Genomic DNA, 16,130 nt, shown 5'->3' with positions numbered 1-16,130 from the left:
TACTACTGATGATAGCTTGAGTGGGAGGCTGCTGGAGTACTGTCATACAGTATAGCAGCATCAGACTCGTCTCCAACTAAATCTCAGCCTAGCCTAGCTCAAACAGTTGGCTATTAACAGGTTGGTTATCTACAAACGATACCTGGTGATTCAATCAAATATGTATAGATGTCCGAATAAGCGGTATCTGGCCACTGTGTTTTGATCCACTTGGATGGGGGAAGACTGAAGGGGCATGACGGCTGACTGATCAACCTTAATTTATTAAGGTATCACGAACGCTCAGGTGTAGGCAAGGTAGCAAAAGACATGTCTTTAAAACAAAGGTTTGTTTAACACGATTTGAATACATACAAACATGTTAAAATTCCACACACAAGTCAAATTGCATTGACATCTATAGGATCTTCGGTTTTCTATCACCCAAAAAGGGACATTTTACGAAGTAACCGTATGTGCCGGTCTGGTCTATATCATGGCTAACCAAGAACGTTCATGTCTTTTCAGAGCTTCACCTTAGCCACTCACTGGAAGAAAAGTGGAAATTATAAATCTCATGTCACAATGTGTAACAAAATGAGTGTTCTTTGTCTGCTGAAATTTTATTCATGAAACTCAAGTGATTTGACCAAACAAAAGTGATCCCATAATTTACAGATGCAGACAAGTAGACAAAGCTGTGTTCACAGTGTATTTGTTTGTGTTTGTGTATGTCCATTATGTCATCTGTGTCTCCAGATGCTTTGTACAACACCCTCTATCTCTCCATTTGTCCAGACTACATGGAGGCACACTCTCTACCTGTGTGTCACCCCTTTGTCATGTATCTGTCTTTCTGTCCCTCTGTCCTCATGTCCAGATGAAGCTCATGAAGCTGCTCCAACGTCTCCCAGCCAGTGTGGTACGGCGGCTGCACCGAGAGCGCTACAGAAAGCCCACATGGCTAACACCAATACCAGACAGTCACAAGCTCACAGAGGAGGACATCACAGACTTTGTGGAGAGTATGATGCAGCCGGTTCTGCTGGCCATGTTCAGCAAGACGGGCAGTCTTGATGCAGCCCAGGCCCTGCAAAACCTCGCTCTGATGAGGCCTGAGTTGGTCATTCCCCCCGTACTGGAGAAGTAAGTTTGTACAGAACTAGAGAATCTCAAGTATAAATCCTTAACCCAAGTTCTGCTTCTAAAAAATCTGGAGCCCTGTTGCTAGTTTTTGGCTTGCAACACAAGGCTGCATTTTGAAATGAACACAAAGGGCTAATTGTTCTATGTCTCTACCATAGAACATACCCTGCTCTGGAGACTCTAACTGAGCCCCACCAGCTGACAGCCACTCTGAGCTGCATGATTGGTGTGGCACGGAGCCTAGTGTCAGGAGGGCAGCGCTTTCCTGAAGGGCCCACTCACATGCTGCCCCTGCTCATGAGGGCTCTGCCAGGCGTCGACCCAAATGACTTCAGCAAGTGCATGGTGCGCTCCAGTGTTATTCATATCTATCTTCTCACTACCCTCTTACTGTATTTTGGTGGTTTTGTTTTTGTTAAACTTCTTAAATCTGATAAAAACATCATTCCTGTCCCCACAGATCACATTCCAGTTTATTGCTACATTTGTGACTCTTGTGCCTTTGGTGGACTGTTCGTCTGCCCTACATGAAAGAACGGACTTGACAGAGGCCAGTCACTATTCTTTTTCCTCCCCTTGTCATAATTAGATGCAGGGTGTTAAATGATCCTTGCATATAGCTTTTTCATATTTTTTATTCGACTTTCAGGTGGAAAGAGAGATGTGCTCAGCCTCAGCTGAATTTGAAGACTTTGTGCTTCAGTTCATGGACAGGTACGTGGAGTTCATCAGGAAAAAGTCATTCATCAGCATCAGTTGCTTTTAGTAACGCAGCTGGGATAGCAATGACATTGCTGCACTCTTTAGGTCAACTGATTAACACCTGCCTACAGTAAAATAACAGGTCAAAAATGTATTGGCTAAAACGAGATTTATGTTATATTGTGTTAATGTGAACATCTCTGTTTTAGTCATAGTTCCTCCATTTTAGTTTTAATTCTGGCTGGATTGACATCAGTGTGACTAAACGTGGCAAACTGGAAGAAATCTCTGTAAAATATTGTCCTCTTTTGTTAAAGAATAAGTAGATACAGTGAAAGTACTGCTCTGTAAAACTGGTATATTTGAACACACATGGATATGACTTCTTCCTGGCTCCAGGAAAAAAAAAAAAACACTTGATCATTTTTGCTGGAGGAGTTTCATACCTATCACAGGAACAAATCAAAGTGGTGGCTTTCAAATTGTGGTTTCAAATGAGTTATTTTGGTGTATTCAGGTACTTGATTGGATGATTGTTGGATGTAAAAAAAAAATTCCAATATTTTACATATTGTTTTCACAGCGTTGATGAGAAATGTCTAAGTAGATCACATCTCATAACCAGCAGTATTTTCTCTATTCAGTATTTGAGTATTCAGTATTTTAACTTCTGGGTTGTTTTATTTTTATCTGCACAGATGCTTTGCCCTGATAGACAGCAGCACTCTGGAACAAACTCGGGAGGAAACTGAAACAGAGAAAATGACTCATTTGGAAAGTCTGGTAGAGCTCGGCCTGTCTTCCACCTTTAGCACCATCCTCACACAGTGCTCCTTGGACATCTTCAAGGTTAACACTCATCACACACTTGTCTCATTCCACATTTTTTATTCTCTCATTTAAGTTATATATATGTGTGTGTGTGTGTATACATATGAACACATTTGTCACATTGTTTTAACAGGTGGCTCTCGAAAAGGTGTTTAACTTTGCAACCACCAACATCTTTGAGACACGCGTAGCTGGGAGAATGGTGGCTGACATGTGCAGAGCTGCCACCAAGGTGTGTCTTGTCCGCTCAAACTTTTCCTGCAGGCTCAAAGCATCGACCTTAGCTTATTAGTTTACTATATGTTGTAGTCCCTCATTCGTCCAGGAGTGTTCCATCGTAGAAAAGGTTTCAGTCGTAGTCATCTGGACACTGTTTTCAGAATCAAGACGTTTCGGCTCCCATTCGGAACAATTGAGAATGATTTCAGGATGGGAGCTGAAACATCTTGATTCTGAAAACAGTGTCCAGATGACTACGACTGAAACCTTTTCTACGATTAGTTTACTATCTTCATCCTCGCTGTGCTTCTGTTTTCAGTGTCACCCTGCAGAGTCACTCAAGGTGTTTGTGCCACACTGCTGCAATGCCATAAACCAAATCGCTATCAGTAAGGGATAAGCATTTCTATAAGAGGTTTTCAAATGCATGATTTGTGTGAGTCTTTGTCATTTGCCTGACACACACTTTTATTTGAAACAGATGAGGAAGTGTTGAATGAGGAGGAGCTTGACAAGGAGTTGTTGTGGAATCTCCAGCTACTGTCTGAGGTGATTTAGACCACCTGTGGCTAACTGACTTAACCCCCATATTCACCAACACCTCGTATAATTCTGTTCCTCACTATATTTTTCCTTCTTTGCCATGTGCACCTCAGGTGACTCGGGTGGATGGTGACAAGATCCTGCCATATCGTTCTGACCTGGTCCAGATTTTGCAGTTGACGCTCCACCTCAAGTGTAAGCAGGGCTACACTCTAGCTTGCAACCTGCTGCACCACATCCTTCGCTCCTCAGCCCTCATCTACCCCACAGAGTATTGCAGTGTGCCAGGAGGCTTCCACCAACCAATCAGTGACTACTTACCTATCAAGGTACTAATATTGATTAGTTGTACATTTTAAAAGCTTAATCAAATCAGTATTCAATTAACTTAACAGTCTTGCTTTATTTGTAGTAGGTGTCCCACATATCTGTGCTCAGTTAAATCTTTGCTTAGAAACTTCATGACCAAACTCCTGTGATGTTTTCAGCATATTCCCCTTATCATCCCCCCAAACCAGTGAGAGATTGTGTTTTAGAAACAAAGACAACACTTGCAATTGAAGACATTTGTCCTTAAACCAGACAACTCTCTGTGGCGCTCACTGTGACCTGGTTTGATTAATTGTTTGCTCCTCTCTTTAGACTGTTGACTGTAGACAGTCAGTGAAGACAGTCTGTACTTTGATCCCATTAAGTTTCTTCCTTGGTAGAGGCATGGATAGTAGCTCACTTGGCTGGATTACTGTATCCTGCACCACAGGAGAGATGAGATGTCTCACTTGTGGTTACTACATTGCCAGCAGTCGTGCAGGCCTGTGGGAATGGGTTATGTGTTGCATCAATCTTTAAGTGGTCTTTAATTAATACCAGATATGTATATTGATTTCTATGTAATGCAGTGATATACTGTATGTCTAACCACATGTTAAAACTTTACCTTTGGCCACTAAACACTCAAATAGTGGTGTCAGTCACGATGCAGTAAATCATGATTTAATTCAGTTATTATTAGTCAAACTTGTATTACAATAAATAAAAATATAGTTATGTCCCTCTCTAAGTGCTGGGAATTAGTGATGTTACATTTGCTAACAATCCGATTCTTTTCAACGGCCTAAATCCACTCCCTTTTACGTCAACAGTTTACCAGTAATGTTACCACTCTAGACACAAACTGTCTGTGACTCACAGCGGTATAGTGGGTCCACTTGACTTCCCCTTGGGAGAATCCCCGCCGCCATCATAAGTGTCGTTCCATTTGTCAAAAAATCTGAAGTGAACTTAGTGAGATCGACCCTTGGAGGGCTGAGGGAGTGAGTCAACAATGATGGTCACTCCAGAGGTGTATCACCCACAATGCATTGCAGTTATGCATACTCCTGTTGCCTGGTTAGTTTATTAAGAAAATCTCATTGATAGCTTGATATTTTACTGAAAAATGTTATATAAGTTAGTTGCAGTTAATATTTACTTGGATTGTTGTTCAGCTTGTGTCATTTCTTTATTCCTACCATTATATGTAAACGCATGGAAAAATGGCTCTTTTGCAAGATATCATAAACCCAATGGCAATAATAGTCATGATAATCATGATGCAGATCACAAACATACATTTCTAAATCAGAAACTGATGCAGCTAATTTCAAAGTGCCGAAGTATTGCAAGTATACGCAGAAGATGTATGTCTTTGCCTCATTGAAATGAGTCTGCGGGTATTTCTGATGATTTGTAAAAAGCAGTATAGCACAATGCCCTGGCTGTCGATCCATGATAGTTTGGTCTGAAAGTGTACAAGGGCAGGTGCGTTCCATTTAAACCCCTCGCTCCTCCTCCACCCACTTTCCCTCTGCTCTCCAAGTGGCCTCTGTGCGACATATGCTGTTACGTAATACCAAGGGCTGAGGGAAAGTGGAACTACTAATGAAACGCAGCCTAAGTGTCGCCTGAATTGCATTCAAGGCAATGCAACTGTATTTACATAACACATTTCATACAGAGTGTAAATTCAAAGTAGTAAATTACAAATGACAAAGCAGAAGGATATGGCGTCAACTTGCGTAATCTTTACAATGCAGATCATTGACATTAGGTCTGGCCATACGAGTTTAGTGCTGCTAAACCTAGTCCACACAGACAAAAAAAAAAACAAAAAAAAACCAAATCAGTTCACTTTTATCAAATGGTGTTAATATAGGCTGAAGTAATATATAAAAAGTATAAGCTTTACTCATTGTTTTTATCCCATGCAGGATTGGGGTAGGCCTGGGGACCTGTGGAATTTGGATATCCGGTGGCATGTGCCCAGTGTTGAGGAGACATCCTTTGTTTTTTATTTACTGGACCTGATCCTCCAGCCTGAACTTCAGCGTCTTCAGAGATTTGCACAGGGAGAACAGGACATGAGCAGGTAAGGAGAAACAAGAGTGTTCACCTGTGCTCCCGTCAGAAATTACATGCAGATTTCTATTGGAGTCACAAGCTGTAGACTGGATTCAGTCCATTTTTGTTTATTTTGTTTTGCTTTATAATACATGTATTATGGGTGCTGCTTTTGTGTTTTTCAGAGATGATGTCCTACAGAGCCTGACCATTGTTCAGCACTGCCTCCTAGGAGCTGGGGGTCTGATGCCTCCACTGAAAGGAGAGCCCGTCCCTGAACTGTAAGCAGTTGCATTTACATACTAAACTCTGTCCTGACCAAGAAAACCAGAGGAAGACACTGTTGGTTAACAAATGTCAGTTAGTCTCCTTTAGGAAAATTGTTAGCGGATGTGCTGAGTTCTTTGGCGGGAGGGGGCAAGGAGTTTGTTGATTTCATATTTGATAAGAAAGTAGATTCAGTAGAAGCATCTAAATCCCCCAATGGTGGCTCATATTCCATTAAAATACATGGATCGAAGGTCTACTGAATTTGCACATTTGGACTGATACTGAAAACAAAGAGAAATCCCCATTGAATGTATGAGTTACTCATTGTAATGTTATTGCTAAGGACTGTATGATGGACTTAATATAGGACAGATGTTCTGGGGCTCATTATTATTTCTACAAAATTTGTTTTCAGACTTCATTTTAAATAAGTAGTTAAGCTTCGAACTTGTTTTTTTTTCCCCAGGGTCCACAGCATTGTGAATCTAGATGAGACCACCCTCTATACAGGAATGGAGTATGGTACGTAAGTCACTTTTGAAGAACCGTTGGATGATAAAAGTTTTGCTCATAAAAGATGTAAATTATAGGGTTTTTTGGAGTATAATCTGACACTGTAATATTATCTCTACCTGCAGATGGATCCAGAGAGAACTACAGAGATGCTATCTGTAGTGTGATGAGACAGCTGCTGCGTAAGTGTTCACTCAATTATACTCTGTCTTAGGCTTGTGATCTCTCTTTGTTCTACAGTCACATCCCTAACAAAGTTGTAGTCACATTCAGTTTAATAGGCAAGCTCACAATATACTGTAGGTCTCTGTCCTGCCATCTGAGTTTCTTTACCCCTTCTTGCAGATTACATCCTGGAGCACTCTGAAGATGACACCAAGTCTCTTTTCTCCATCATCAAGGTAGGCAGGCAGTAACATAATAGCCTGTATACTTTTAAGTCTTAACACTAATTTGTTTGTGTTGAATAATATGCCAATATAAGGGTTCAGACTATAGAGCAAAATTGCCCTGTTGCATTTTGCCATCCCTTTAACCAGCATTTGCTGATGTATTTGTCTCGTGTCTACAAAACCGCTGTATACCTCTGGATTATAAATCCTTCTAAAAAAAGAAAGCCACAGTGGAGCAGTGTGTGTAAGTTATTATATACTGTGTGGCACGTTGTGTAGGCATAGGCTATCACTGACCTTATTTGAATCACGTTTGCCGTCTTGAATTGCTCAAAGTCTCTACACAGGCTATTACCAATAGCTAATGTATTGATCCTATCACCCAACACCACTAATCAATATTTTTGTCTTTGATACCTTTCAGATTATCAGCGACCTGTTGCACTTCAAAGGTTCTCACAAACACGAGTTTGACTCCCGCTGGAAGAGCTTCAACCTTGTGAAGAAATCAATGGAAAACAGAGTGAGAAATCTGACATTTTATTGTACTATTCTGAGAAGGCGTTAAAACCATGCCCACGCTCCCTCAAAACTTACGTTACATGCATTAGTGATACTGATATTACATTTTATGTTTAAAACTGACCGGCAGTTCAAAGTGTATAATGCCTTGCCATTGTATTTGCAGCTTCACGGCAGAAAGCAGCACATCAGAGCTCTGCTAATAGACAGAGTCATGCTCCAGCATGAGGTAAGTTGCTAATAGAGAAAAGACCCTTTCGAGTATCATTGTATTTTACCATTTATAACTTTGAATCTTTATGTTTTATCAGCTGCGAAAGCTGACAGTGGAAGGATGTCAGTACAGGAGCATTCACCAGGAGCTGATGAGAGATCTGTTGAGGCTTTCCACAAGCACCTACAGTCAAGTGAGTTCCATAATCAAGGCATTTATTAGCTTTTTTTCTTCATCATATAATCACAGATTAGCCATTACACATCATAAATCAAAAAGACATTTGACTAGTGTGCTTAATGCACCTTAAGTAAATAATACTGTAACTGAGACTTTTTATTACTATCCAGGTACGCAGCAGAGCTCAAAATGTGTTGTTCTCTGCACTGGGAACCTACAATTTCTGCTGCAGAGACCTGATCCCCCATGTTCTAGAGTTTCTCAACCCGGAAAACAGCAGTGTCACACAACAGCAGTTCAAAGTATGACAGTCCTCTCTGGCATGTCTGTGTCGGGATCTCCAACATAGAAACTCACAGAAACTAAGCAAAATTTTACATTTTCAAGATTTCAACTTTCATATTTTCTCAAACATTTCTCTGTACGTCTTCAGGGTGCCTTGTACTGTCTTCTGGGGAATCACAGTGGAGTGTGCCTGGCCAATTTGCACGACTGGGACTGCATTGCTCTGACATGGCCTGCCGTTGTACGCTCAGGTCTCAGCTCAGCCATGTCTCTGGAGAAGCCCTCCATTGTGCGTCTCTTCGACGACCTCGCCGACAAAATCCATCGCCAGTATGAGACCATTGGCATCAACTTCTCTGTAAGAAAAACACTAAGCACACTTCCACAAATAGATCATAGAATCAAAGGCAATTGTGGTGTCTGCCTACCATTCATTAACTCAAAAACTGATATCTTGAAATTGTAGGTTAGCTTTGAGTGACTGTATAATCTCTATCAAAGGTCATTATAGTAACATTTCCATTTTTTAAGTGAAAATATGAGGTGAAATTGTATTGATTTAAAAATTTTAAGCCATAAAAACAGTAAAAAATATTTGCTCTTCCTCTGTACTTTCAGCTTGAGCCTGCACTTATTTTATTAGTCTCCACCATGCGTCTGCTCTCAGTCTGAGTTTAACAAAGCACTCCCTCCTAATTGGGCATCCCCTCCCACGTTTGGACGAATTATTTCTGATACTCTGTTTTATCTTTTTCATCCCTTTAGATCCCTGCTGAGTGCTGTGCTGTGGCCAAACAACTTATGATTACTGGAAATCCTGTTCCTGAGGAGCCAGTTCTTTCAGAGGAAGAAGCAGCAGAGGGTCTAAAGAGGCAGGATCTCAAGAACTCCGAGTCTGTTGAGTAAGTTCACACCAGCAACAAGACAAAGAATCATCACCACAAAAAACACCTTGTAGCTCAATTGAATATGGCTCATCTTCTTTGAGCAACTACTTTGACATAAGATGGCTTGGAGTTTCCAGTTCACATCGTGGTCTTTTGGCCTCACAGAATAAAACACTTTTAAACACAACTTCAGAATAGTGACACATAACCCATCTGTTGAGATGATGCTCATTCTCTGCATACAACCTTAATTTGAGCAAGATAGGTTTGGTTACATACAGGTGCAAATGCTAATATTGTTCTACATTTTTGTAGGAAATACAAACAGCTCATTGGTGATCTGCTGGACTGCATCAACAACAGGAACATGTAGGTTAATTTAATATTTACTGCATCAAATCACATTTATATTTATTTATCACTGTCCATAATACCTGCTTTGTTTCACTTCCAGGCCTTGGAAGTTTGAACACATTTCAATTGGCTTCCTGTCATTGCTGCTGAGAGATGACTACGAACTCCCACCACCTGCTGTTATGTTCTTTGTCAAAAGCCTCAACCATGACTCCCTCTATGTCCGCAAGGTGTGGCATACACACATTTTTGTGATTCTCAAACAGCGTGTGGATGCATTCCAGTCTTTCCTGCAGACATCTTGTTTGAAATGTGTTATTTTCTCCATTAGGTGGCGATATCAGCTGTGGCAGGGATAATGAAACAAATAAAGAGACCACATAAGAAAGTCCCTGTCAGCGCCTCTGAGCTTTGTAAGCATCATAAGGTTTTGTTTGTCTAGTGTTTTTGTGTATTAACATTACAGTTTTTGTATCTCATTTTCCTTCTAATTATAGTTTCTAAAACACACTCATCTTTGGTAGATGGAGTGAAGGAGCTAAGTGGCATTGTAGCAGGGGACCGTCAAGACAACCAGTGGCTCCAATATAACAGCAGCACCCTGCCACGCACACAGCAGGACTGGGATGGCTGTGTGTTTGTGGAAAAGACTCACTGGGGATACTACTGCTGGCCAAGGTTCTCATTTTATAATGCCTGTGTTTCTCAGTTCTGTCCAATTTTTTTCTTTCACCTTGTTTTTATTTAACATCACCTCATTATTGTTATTGTAGAAAAATGATGATGTATGCACCACTGGAGGAGCAACCCAAACAGAACTTGACCAGAGAGGAAATGACAGAGGTTTGTGCACAATCATACTGATAAAAATTAAACATAAATTTAATAACATTAAATAGTGTGGCTTAATGTTAACTGCATCTAGTAAAATTCATTTTTATGCCCTTCCTAACAGCGGGAGCAGATCATCTTTGACCATTTCTCAGACCCAGTATTCATCAACCAGTTCATTGAGTTTCTGTCTCTTGAGGACCGTAAGGGCAAGGACAAGTTCAGCCCTCGCAGGTTCTGTTTGTTCAAGGTGAGATTCCCTGAGAGTAGTGTTAAATGCAGAAAACAACTAAAGTCAGCCAGTGAAGATATTCATTTGTTCCCTTCTCCTGCTCTTCCAGGGATTGTTCCGCAATTTCAGCGATGCCTTTCTTCCTCTACTGCGGCCACACATGGAGCGCCTGGTGGCCGACTCCCATGAGAGCAAGCAGCGTTGTGTTGCAGAGATCATCTCTGGACTGATCAGAGGCTGCAAGCACTGGAGCTACTCAAAGGTATGGATTTGAAACTCTCACGTAGTAAGGTGGTTAGAGGTTCCACGTTCTTTGGGTCAGTCTCTGTGCAATACCTCTCTTGGAAAAGTCATCTAAATTTAGTGAAAAGTGAAAATTGAATGAAAATACTAAAATAATTTCATAGGCTTCTGAAGGTGCTTTCCAGACCCTAGATGTTACAACATGAACAAACCAGTACATACACTTGTGCTCTTTTACAGGTTGACAGCCTTTGGGAGCTGTTGTGTCCACTGCTCCGTACAGCCCTGTCCAACATCACAATAGAAACGTATGCAGACTGGGGCACCTGCATTGCCACAGCCTGTGTAAGCTTTTGCTCATTTATATCCATCATGTTTTTTATCCTTCCATTTGTTAAACTTGTGTCACTCATCCTTTCTTCCATATGATTTTGTTGTTTCTGTCGCGTACAGGAGAGTAGAGACCCACGCAAGCTTCACTGGCTGTTTGAGATGCTAATGGAGTCTCCAGTCAACGGAGAGGGGGGCTCCTTTGTCGATGCTTGGTGAGTAGAAAGGTTGCTGCCTTATGCAGATGTTGATGTGACTGACAAACTGTGATGATTGTGCTTCTGTTCCTTTCCAGTCGTCTCTATGTGCTGCAAGGAGGCCTAGCTCAGCAGGAGTGGCGTGTCCCAGAGCTCCTCCACAGGTTGCTACAATACCTGGAGCCCAAACTCACACAGGTCTACAAGAATGTACGGGAACGAATAGGCAGGTGAGGTCCTTTTTACACCCCTAGTGAATGTACTATTTGTTATTATTAACTTTTTAAAACTGTCCCTGTATTTTCTTGTGTCTCATCTTATCCTCTTTGATTTGGTATCCTTCCAGTGTTCTCACGTACATCTTCATGATTGATGTCAGCTTGCCATACACTCAGCCAACCACGTCCCCGCGCATCTCGGACTTCACAGAGCGAATTCTGTTGAAGCTTAAGCCCCTAACCGAGGGTGATGAGGAGATCCAGAACCACGTGATTGAGGAGAATGAGGTGGGAGAGCAGGATGAGAGGACGCAAGCCATCAAGCTACTAAAAACAGGTCGGTCGAGGATCTATCACCATCACTCTTAATTTTAATTTTAAGCAGAAAATACATTTATTTTTGTCAAACACTCACAATTAAAGCAGAGGATCATTCTTTTAACATAAAAGTTCCTGTCTTCAAATGTCTGCAGTGCTGAAGTGGCTGATTGCAAGTGCTGGTCGCTCCTTCTCCACGGCTGTCCCAGAACAACTACGGTTGCTTCCCCTGCTCTTCAAAGTGAAACACTCACTCATTCATTCATAGCCTTGATCCACTAGCTTTGTCACTACCAACTTAAAATTTTTCTATTAATGTATACACCATAAAAGGACATAAAATGACGCCTGCCTTCCCGCTAACCTATGTCTGACCTCTGCTCCAGATTGCTCCAGTTGAGAATGATGACAGTTACGATGAACTGAAGAGGGATGCAAAGACCTGCCTGTCTCTGATGTCTCAGGGACTTCTCTACACAGAACAGATCCCTATGGTCCTCACTGCCCTGCAGGAGGTGAGTTGCATCACACATGACAGGGCTTTCTACAGAACCTTACATCTTATAACTTAATTTTGAGATTAATAAGCAGAAAGAAGAAATGTTTAAAGGGAATGACACCTGAATGAGATTTTTGCTGAAAACGCTTATATTAATCTGTGACATAATATATTGTGTCAGTACAGTACTGTGCATCTTCCTAGAAAATAAATGAGAGAACCTGGAAAAGATAACTGTGACTATATTCTGGAGGATTCTCTGGTGATTTTCTGGTAGTATTAATATAATATTTAATTTCACTTGAGAAATAAAGAGAAATAACCAACATAAAATGCAAAGTCAATTAACTAATGATTGGAAACTGAACAGTTCCTTTCTGTGGATTGGTGTGACACACATGCAGAGATCGACTGCTTGGACTTGTTCGTGCTCACAAATTCTGATTTAACTGTTGTAACCCATTTGATATTGTATACATTTTCAAAATGAGTGGCATTCCCCAAAAGTGGAGCTCCATTACAAAAAACCTAAATGGTGTACTCATCCAGGGCACGGTCTGTTTCTTTTGTGAAACAAATGATCAGAATATGTTACTGATGTGGGACGGGTTTGTTGTTGTGTGTTGCAGATTGCTGGCAGCAGCTCCTGGCACGCTCGCTACACGGTGCTCACATACCTCCAGATTATGGTTTTTTACAACCTGTTCACCTTCATGAGTGACCAGAAAGCAGTGAATGATGTCCGGGCACTGGTGATACGACTGCTGGAGGATGAGCAGCTAGAGGTAAAAACAACCATTCATTCACAACATTAAAGCCATTCAAAATATGAAACATGTAGTCAGTCTGACATAACTGTCACTGGAAGATGGTTGGAAAAGGAACAAACATGGCAGTCTGATTATATAATAATCGCCAAGCTATTGGCCAATACATGCTTGTTTATGCTACCAGGCACTCTCACTGCCTTTCAGCTTCACTGTAGTGATTCAGCACTCTCCTCCTGGCTCTCCACTCCCCCCTCCCTCTGGCCCTCTAGCTGTTGCTATGGAAACCACAGGCTGCAGTAATCTGTTGCTATGGAGATAACGTTCAGATTGAAGGAGGATGAGAGGGAGAGGGATGGAGTAGAGACAAAGGAGAAGTGGGGGATGGATGGAAGTAGCCATTTTTATTTGGCCTCTTAAACTAACCTAAGCCTGATTTACAGGCCTACAAGCTATTTGACACTTTCGTTGCTCTCATTTCTTCAGAATCTCCTTTTATTAGACAAATACATATGTTCACAGAATTTAACTAGCTGACACTGGTACCAACTAGGGCTGAACAATAAGCAAAAAAAATCGTGTTGCAATTATTTAGACAGATATTGCGATTGCAATATGAGTCACAATTTTAGTGGGAATGGTCATTTTTGCATTTCATTGAAAAACATAAAAATGATGATGATGATGATGATGGGGTCTTTACCAAACAAGAATGTTCCCCTACATCTGGAGAATATGATTTGTAGGCTGGGGCATCTCTATAGCACCACAATGCTTCATTTATAACTGTATGTTGTGACACATTTTACCTTTTTATCAAAAAATTGCAGCTCCTGCGATTTGGATATTGGTCTTGGCCATATTGCTATTTCAATAATATTTCGATTAATTGTTCACTGGTACCAAGACACATTTTATGCATGCAATGACCCCTGTCTTTTATTTGATTACTAGGTAACCTATGTCACACAAAAAAACAAGCTTAACTCATGAGTAATGTACCTTCGTTTTTAAGAGAAAAAAAATCTGTTTATACAAAAATGCTTTAAAAATGCACCCAAGCGGAAGGCTGTAACCTGTTTGTCCTAGTGGTCCTATTTAATCTTTCCTCTGGAGAACGCTGCTCAAAAATCTGCATAATACCCCTTTAAAAGTTTTCCTTTTTTTGCTGAGAATTTCACTATAGAGAATAGAGACATAAAATGTGCAACAGACCATTTTAGCTCACATTATAGAGAAGTATCCCCACACACACTCATCCACCCCCAGTCCCCAGCTGGCTGCTATTTCTGTCCAGCTGGCCAGTATACACACTAGTGGAACACCCTGCCTAATGACATTGCTGCCGTGGTGTGTCTTATACAGTGCAGGAAGAGGTTGTCAGTAAGGTGCTGGGGCTTGTGTGTTAGTATGGGCAGTAAAAAGACCACACAGAGATGCAACTCAATTTTGTAATAGGACTCAATATGGTTTTTGAGAGGGTATATTAAGTTTATTTCCTCTTCAAACGTTTATTATTTTGATGGAGGAGCACAATTATTGGTATACAGGGAAAAGAGAGGTAAAATAAAAACAAAACTATAGAGCACCAGTAATGATGCACACAGAGGGAGGATGCAAGCCTTTCCTCCTTTGGATGACTTGGTTCTCTTCAACCTGGTTCTCTTTTAGTATATATCAGCCTTAACGCTAATTTGTAATGTTTCAATAAGTGACACTTTACATTGTAAAGTTAGGAATTACCGTGTAGTATAAAATATAATTCAATTATCCAGTTAACAGACACAATCCTGAAGCCAAATTCCAATTAATTGTAAGCAATGTCTGCTTTTGTTTTTCAATTACTTCCTTGTTCCTTTCAGGACATTATTATGTTAATTACTGGCAGCTTCCAGAATAATCAGCTTTTTAATCCACGTGCTCAGTTGGACCATTATAATGTGTTGTAATTAATACTGCACTGTAGTGACACAATACACTTTGAACTTCAACTTCCAATCTCTCGGGCTGTCACAATCATGAAATTTTAGTTGACAATTGTCATACAAATAATTGCAATTAACAATTTAATGGTCTTTTTCTGTTCATTTTATGCCACTATTATAGTATAAGCCTAATAATAGTTTAATACTACACATACACCTTACGAAGAAGAAAAGCCATTTATTGGCACTGAACATTGGAACACCTACACACATACACACTTACACCTCTGGTCTCCTGCACGCACACCGGCTTGCCCCGCCCTGCCTCTTTCTGTTTCTCTCTCCCTGTATGTGTCTGCACTGTTGACTTTCTTCACCAGCAGTATGTTTTATAAAGTCACCCAAAAAACACAACTTGCGTTTTGGATTTTTTTCACGCGCGATTCCGTTTTCACAACAGCAGGTGAGCCACGTGTGGAGGAGGCTTGTTGTTTATGTAGCCTATCGAACGATCGAAACCAACATGGTGCCGAATGACATCTGCACCAACAGGTGCACTTACAAGCTTTTGCAAATGGCATAAGTAGGCCTACATGACAGGAGACTCTCTCTCTGTGTTTCTCTGCAGGGCATGTGCGATTGTCAGTACACCACATGGGAGGGCTAGAGCGAGGGGGGATTGTCCACTATTTAATTGACAAATTTAATGCCATTAATGGCGGCCCGCCCAAGTAGTCTGTGTGGGAAACACTGCGGTGGAAAACAACGTAGAAATAGTGATGGAAATGTAACATATCCGTTAGTTTCATCCAGCTGTTCTTATACAGGTGAATGGAAACGATTCTAACAATTATGCAGAATGATCACGAGCTCAAATAATTGCAATTAGGCGATTATGTAATAAATGCGAGAGCCTACCCATCTCTTCTTTCTGCCTTTGTTTTCTAGGTAAGAGAAATGGCTGCCACTACACTCAGTGGCTTTCTTCAGTGCAATTTCCTGTCCATGGACGCCCCCATGCAGGCACATTTTGAGGCTCTCTGCAAGACTTGCTTGCCTAAGAAGAGGAAGAGGGAGCTCGGCTCTATAGTGGACACCATACCCTCTGCTGGTAAGGAACTCATCTAGAGTTAACCACTCCAGAATATGTGATG

At 41.0% G+C, this 16,130-nt stretch overlaps 1 protein-coding gene across 4 annotated transcripts in view; it reads left to right on the top strand.

Annotated features, from left to right (window-relative positions):
- The window catches only part of psme4a (proteasome activator subunit 4a), a 28,565-nt gene that overhangs the window by 9,980 nt on the left and 2,455 nt on the right, over nucleotides 1–16,130 (top strand). For 2 of the 4 annotated variants that reach the window (XM_044214191.1, XM_044214189.1), the window contains 35 exons: nucleotides 860–1,125; nucleotides 1,284–1,470; nucleotides 1,586–1,675; nucleotides 1,775–1,839; nucleotides 2,526–2,676; nucleotides 2,792–2,890; nucleotides 3,197–3,266; nucleotides 3,359–3,426; nucleotides 3,534–3,749; nucleotides 5,670–5,827; nucleotides 5,985–6,080; nucleotides 6,536–6,591; nucleotides 6,708–6,764; nucleotides 6,928–6,983; nucleotides 7,399–7,497; nucleotides 7,663–7,725; nucleotides 7,808–7,903; nucleotides 8,061–8,192; nucleotides 8,324–8,533; nucleotides 8,941–9,077; nucleotides 9,378–9,431; nucleotides 9,517–9,646; nucleotides 9,748–9,829; nucleotides 9,914–10,094; nucleotides 10,190–10,259; nucleotides 10,372–10,497; nucleotides 10,589–10,741; nucleotides 10,963–11,067; nucleotides 11,176–11,267; nucleotides 11,348–11,479; nucleotides 11,596–11,804; nucleotides 11,941–12,026; nucleotides 12,172–12,300; nucleotides 12,914–13,069; nucleotides 15,925–16,087. In XM_044214191.1, the coding sequence (XP_044070126.1) occupies nucleotides 860–1,125; nucleotides 1,284–1,470; nucleotides 1,586–1,675; nucleotides 1,775–1,839; nucleotides 2,526–2,676; nucleotides 2,792–2,890; nucleotides 3,197–3,266; nucleotides 3,359–3,426; nucleotides 3,534–3,749; nucleotides 5,670–5,827; nucleotides 5,985–6,080; nucleotides 6,536–6,591; nucleotides 6,708–6,764; nucleotides 6,928–6,983; nucleotides 7,399–7,497; nucleotides 7,663–7,725; nucleotides 7,808–7,903; nucleotides 8,061–8,192; nucleotides 8,324–8,533; nucleotides 8,941–9,077; nucleotides 9,378–9,431; nucleotides 9,517–9,646; nucleotides 9,748–9,829; nucleotides 9,914–10,094; nucleotides 10,190–10,259; nucleotides 10,372–10,497; nucleotides 10,589–10,741; nucleotides 10,963–11,067; nucleotides 11,176–11,267; nucleotides 11,348–11,479; nucleotides 11,596–11,804; nucleotides 11,941–12,026; nucleotides 12,172–12,300; nucleotides 12,914–13,069; nucleotides 15,925–16,087 (4,240 nt within the window). The remainder of the gene's footprint in view (nucleotides 1–859; nucleotides 1,126–1,283; nucleotides 1,471–1,585; nucleotides 1,676–1,774; nucleotides 1,840–2,525; nucleotides 2,677–2,791; nucleotides 2,891–3,196; nucleotides 3,267–3,358; nucleotides 3,427–3,533; nucleotides 3,750–5,669; nucleotides 5,828–5,984; nucleotides 6,081–6,535; nucleotides 6,592–6,707; nucleotides 6,765–6,927; nucleotides 6,984–7,398; nucleotides 7,498–7,662; nucleotides 7,726–7,807; nucleotides 7,904–8,060; nucleotides 8,193–8,323; nucleotides 8,534–8,940; nucleotides 9,078–9,377; nucleotides 9,432–9,516; nucleotides 9,647–9,747; nucleotides 9,830–9,913; nucleotides 10,095–10,189; nucleotides 10,260–10,371; nucleotides 10,498–10,588; nucleotides 10,742–10,962; nucleotides 11,068–11,175; nucleotides 11,268–11,347; nucleotides 11,480–11,595; nucleotides 11,805–11,940; nucleotides 12,027–12,171; nucleotides 12,301–12,913; nucleotides 13,070–15,924; nucleotides 16,088–16,130) is intronic. The other 2 variants (XM_044214192.1, XM_044214190.1) reach the window with 1 other exon arrangement.

Source organism: Siniperca chuatsi, linkage group LG11, assembly GCF_020085105.1.
Source record: "Siniperca chuatsi isolate FFG_IHB_CAS linkage group LG11, ASM2008510v1, whole genome shotgun sequence".
Lineage (NCBI taxonomy): Eukaryota > Metazoa > Chordata > Actinopteri > Centrarchiformes > Sinipercidae > Siniperca > Siniperca chuatsi.
Note: the sequence above shows the minus strand (reverse complement) of the source record. Positions and strands in the feature narration are given on the sequence as shown.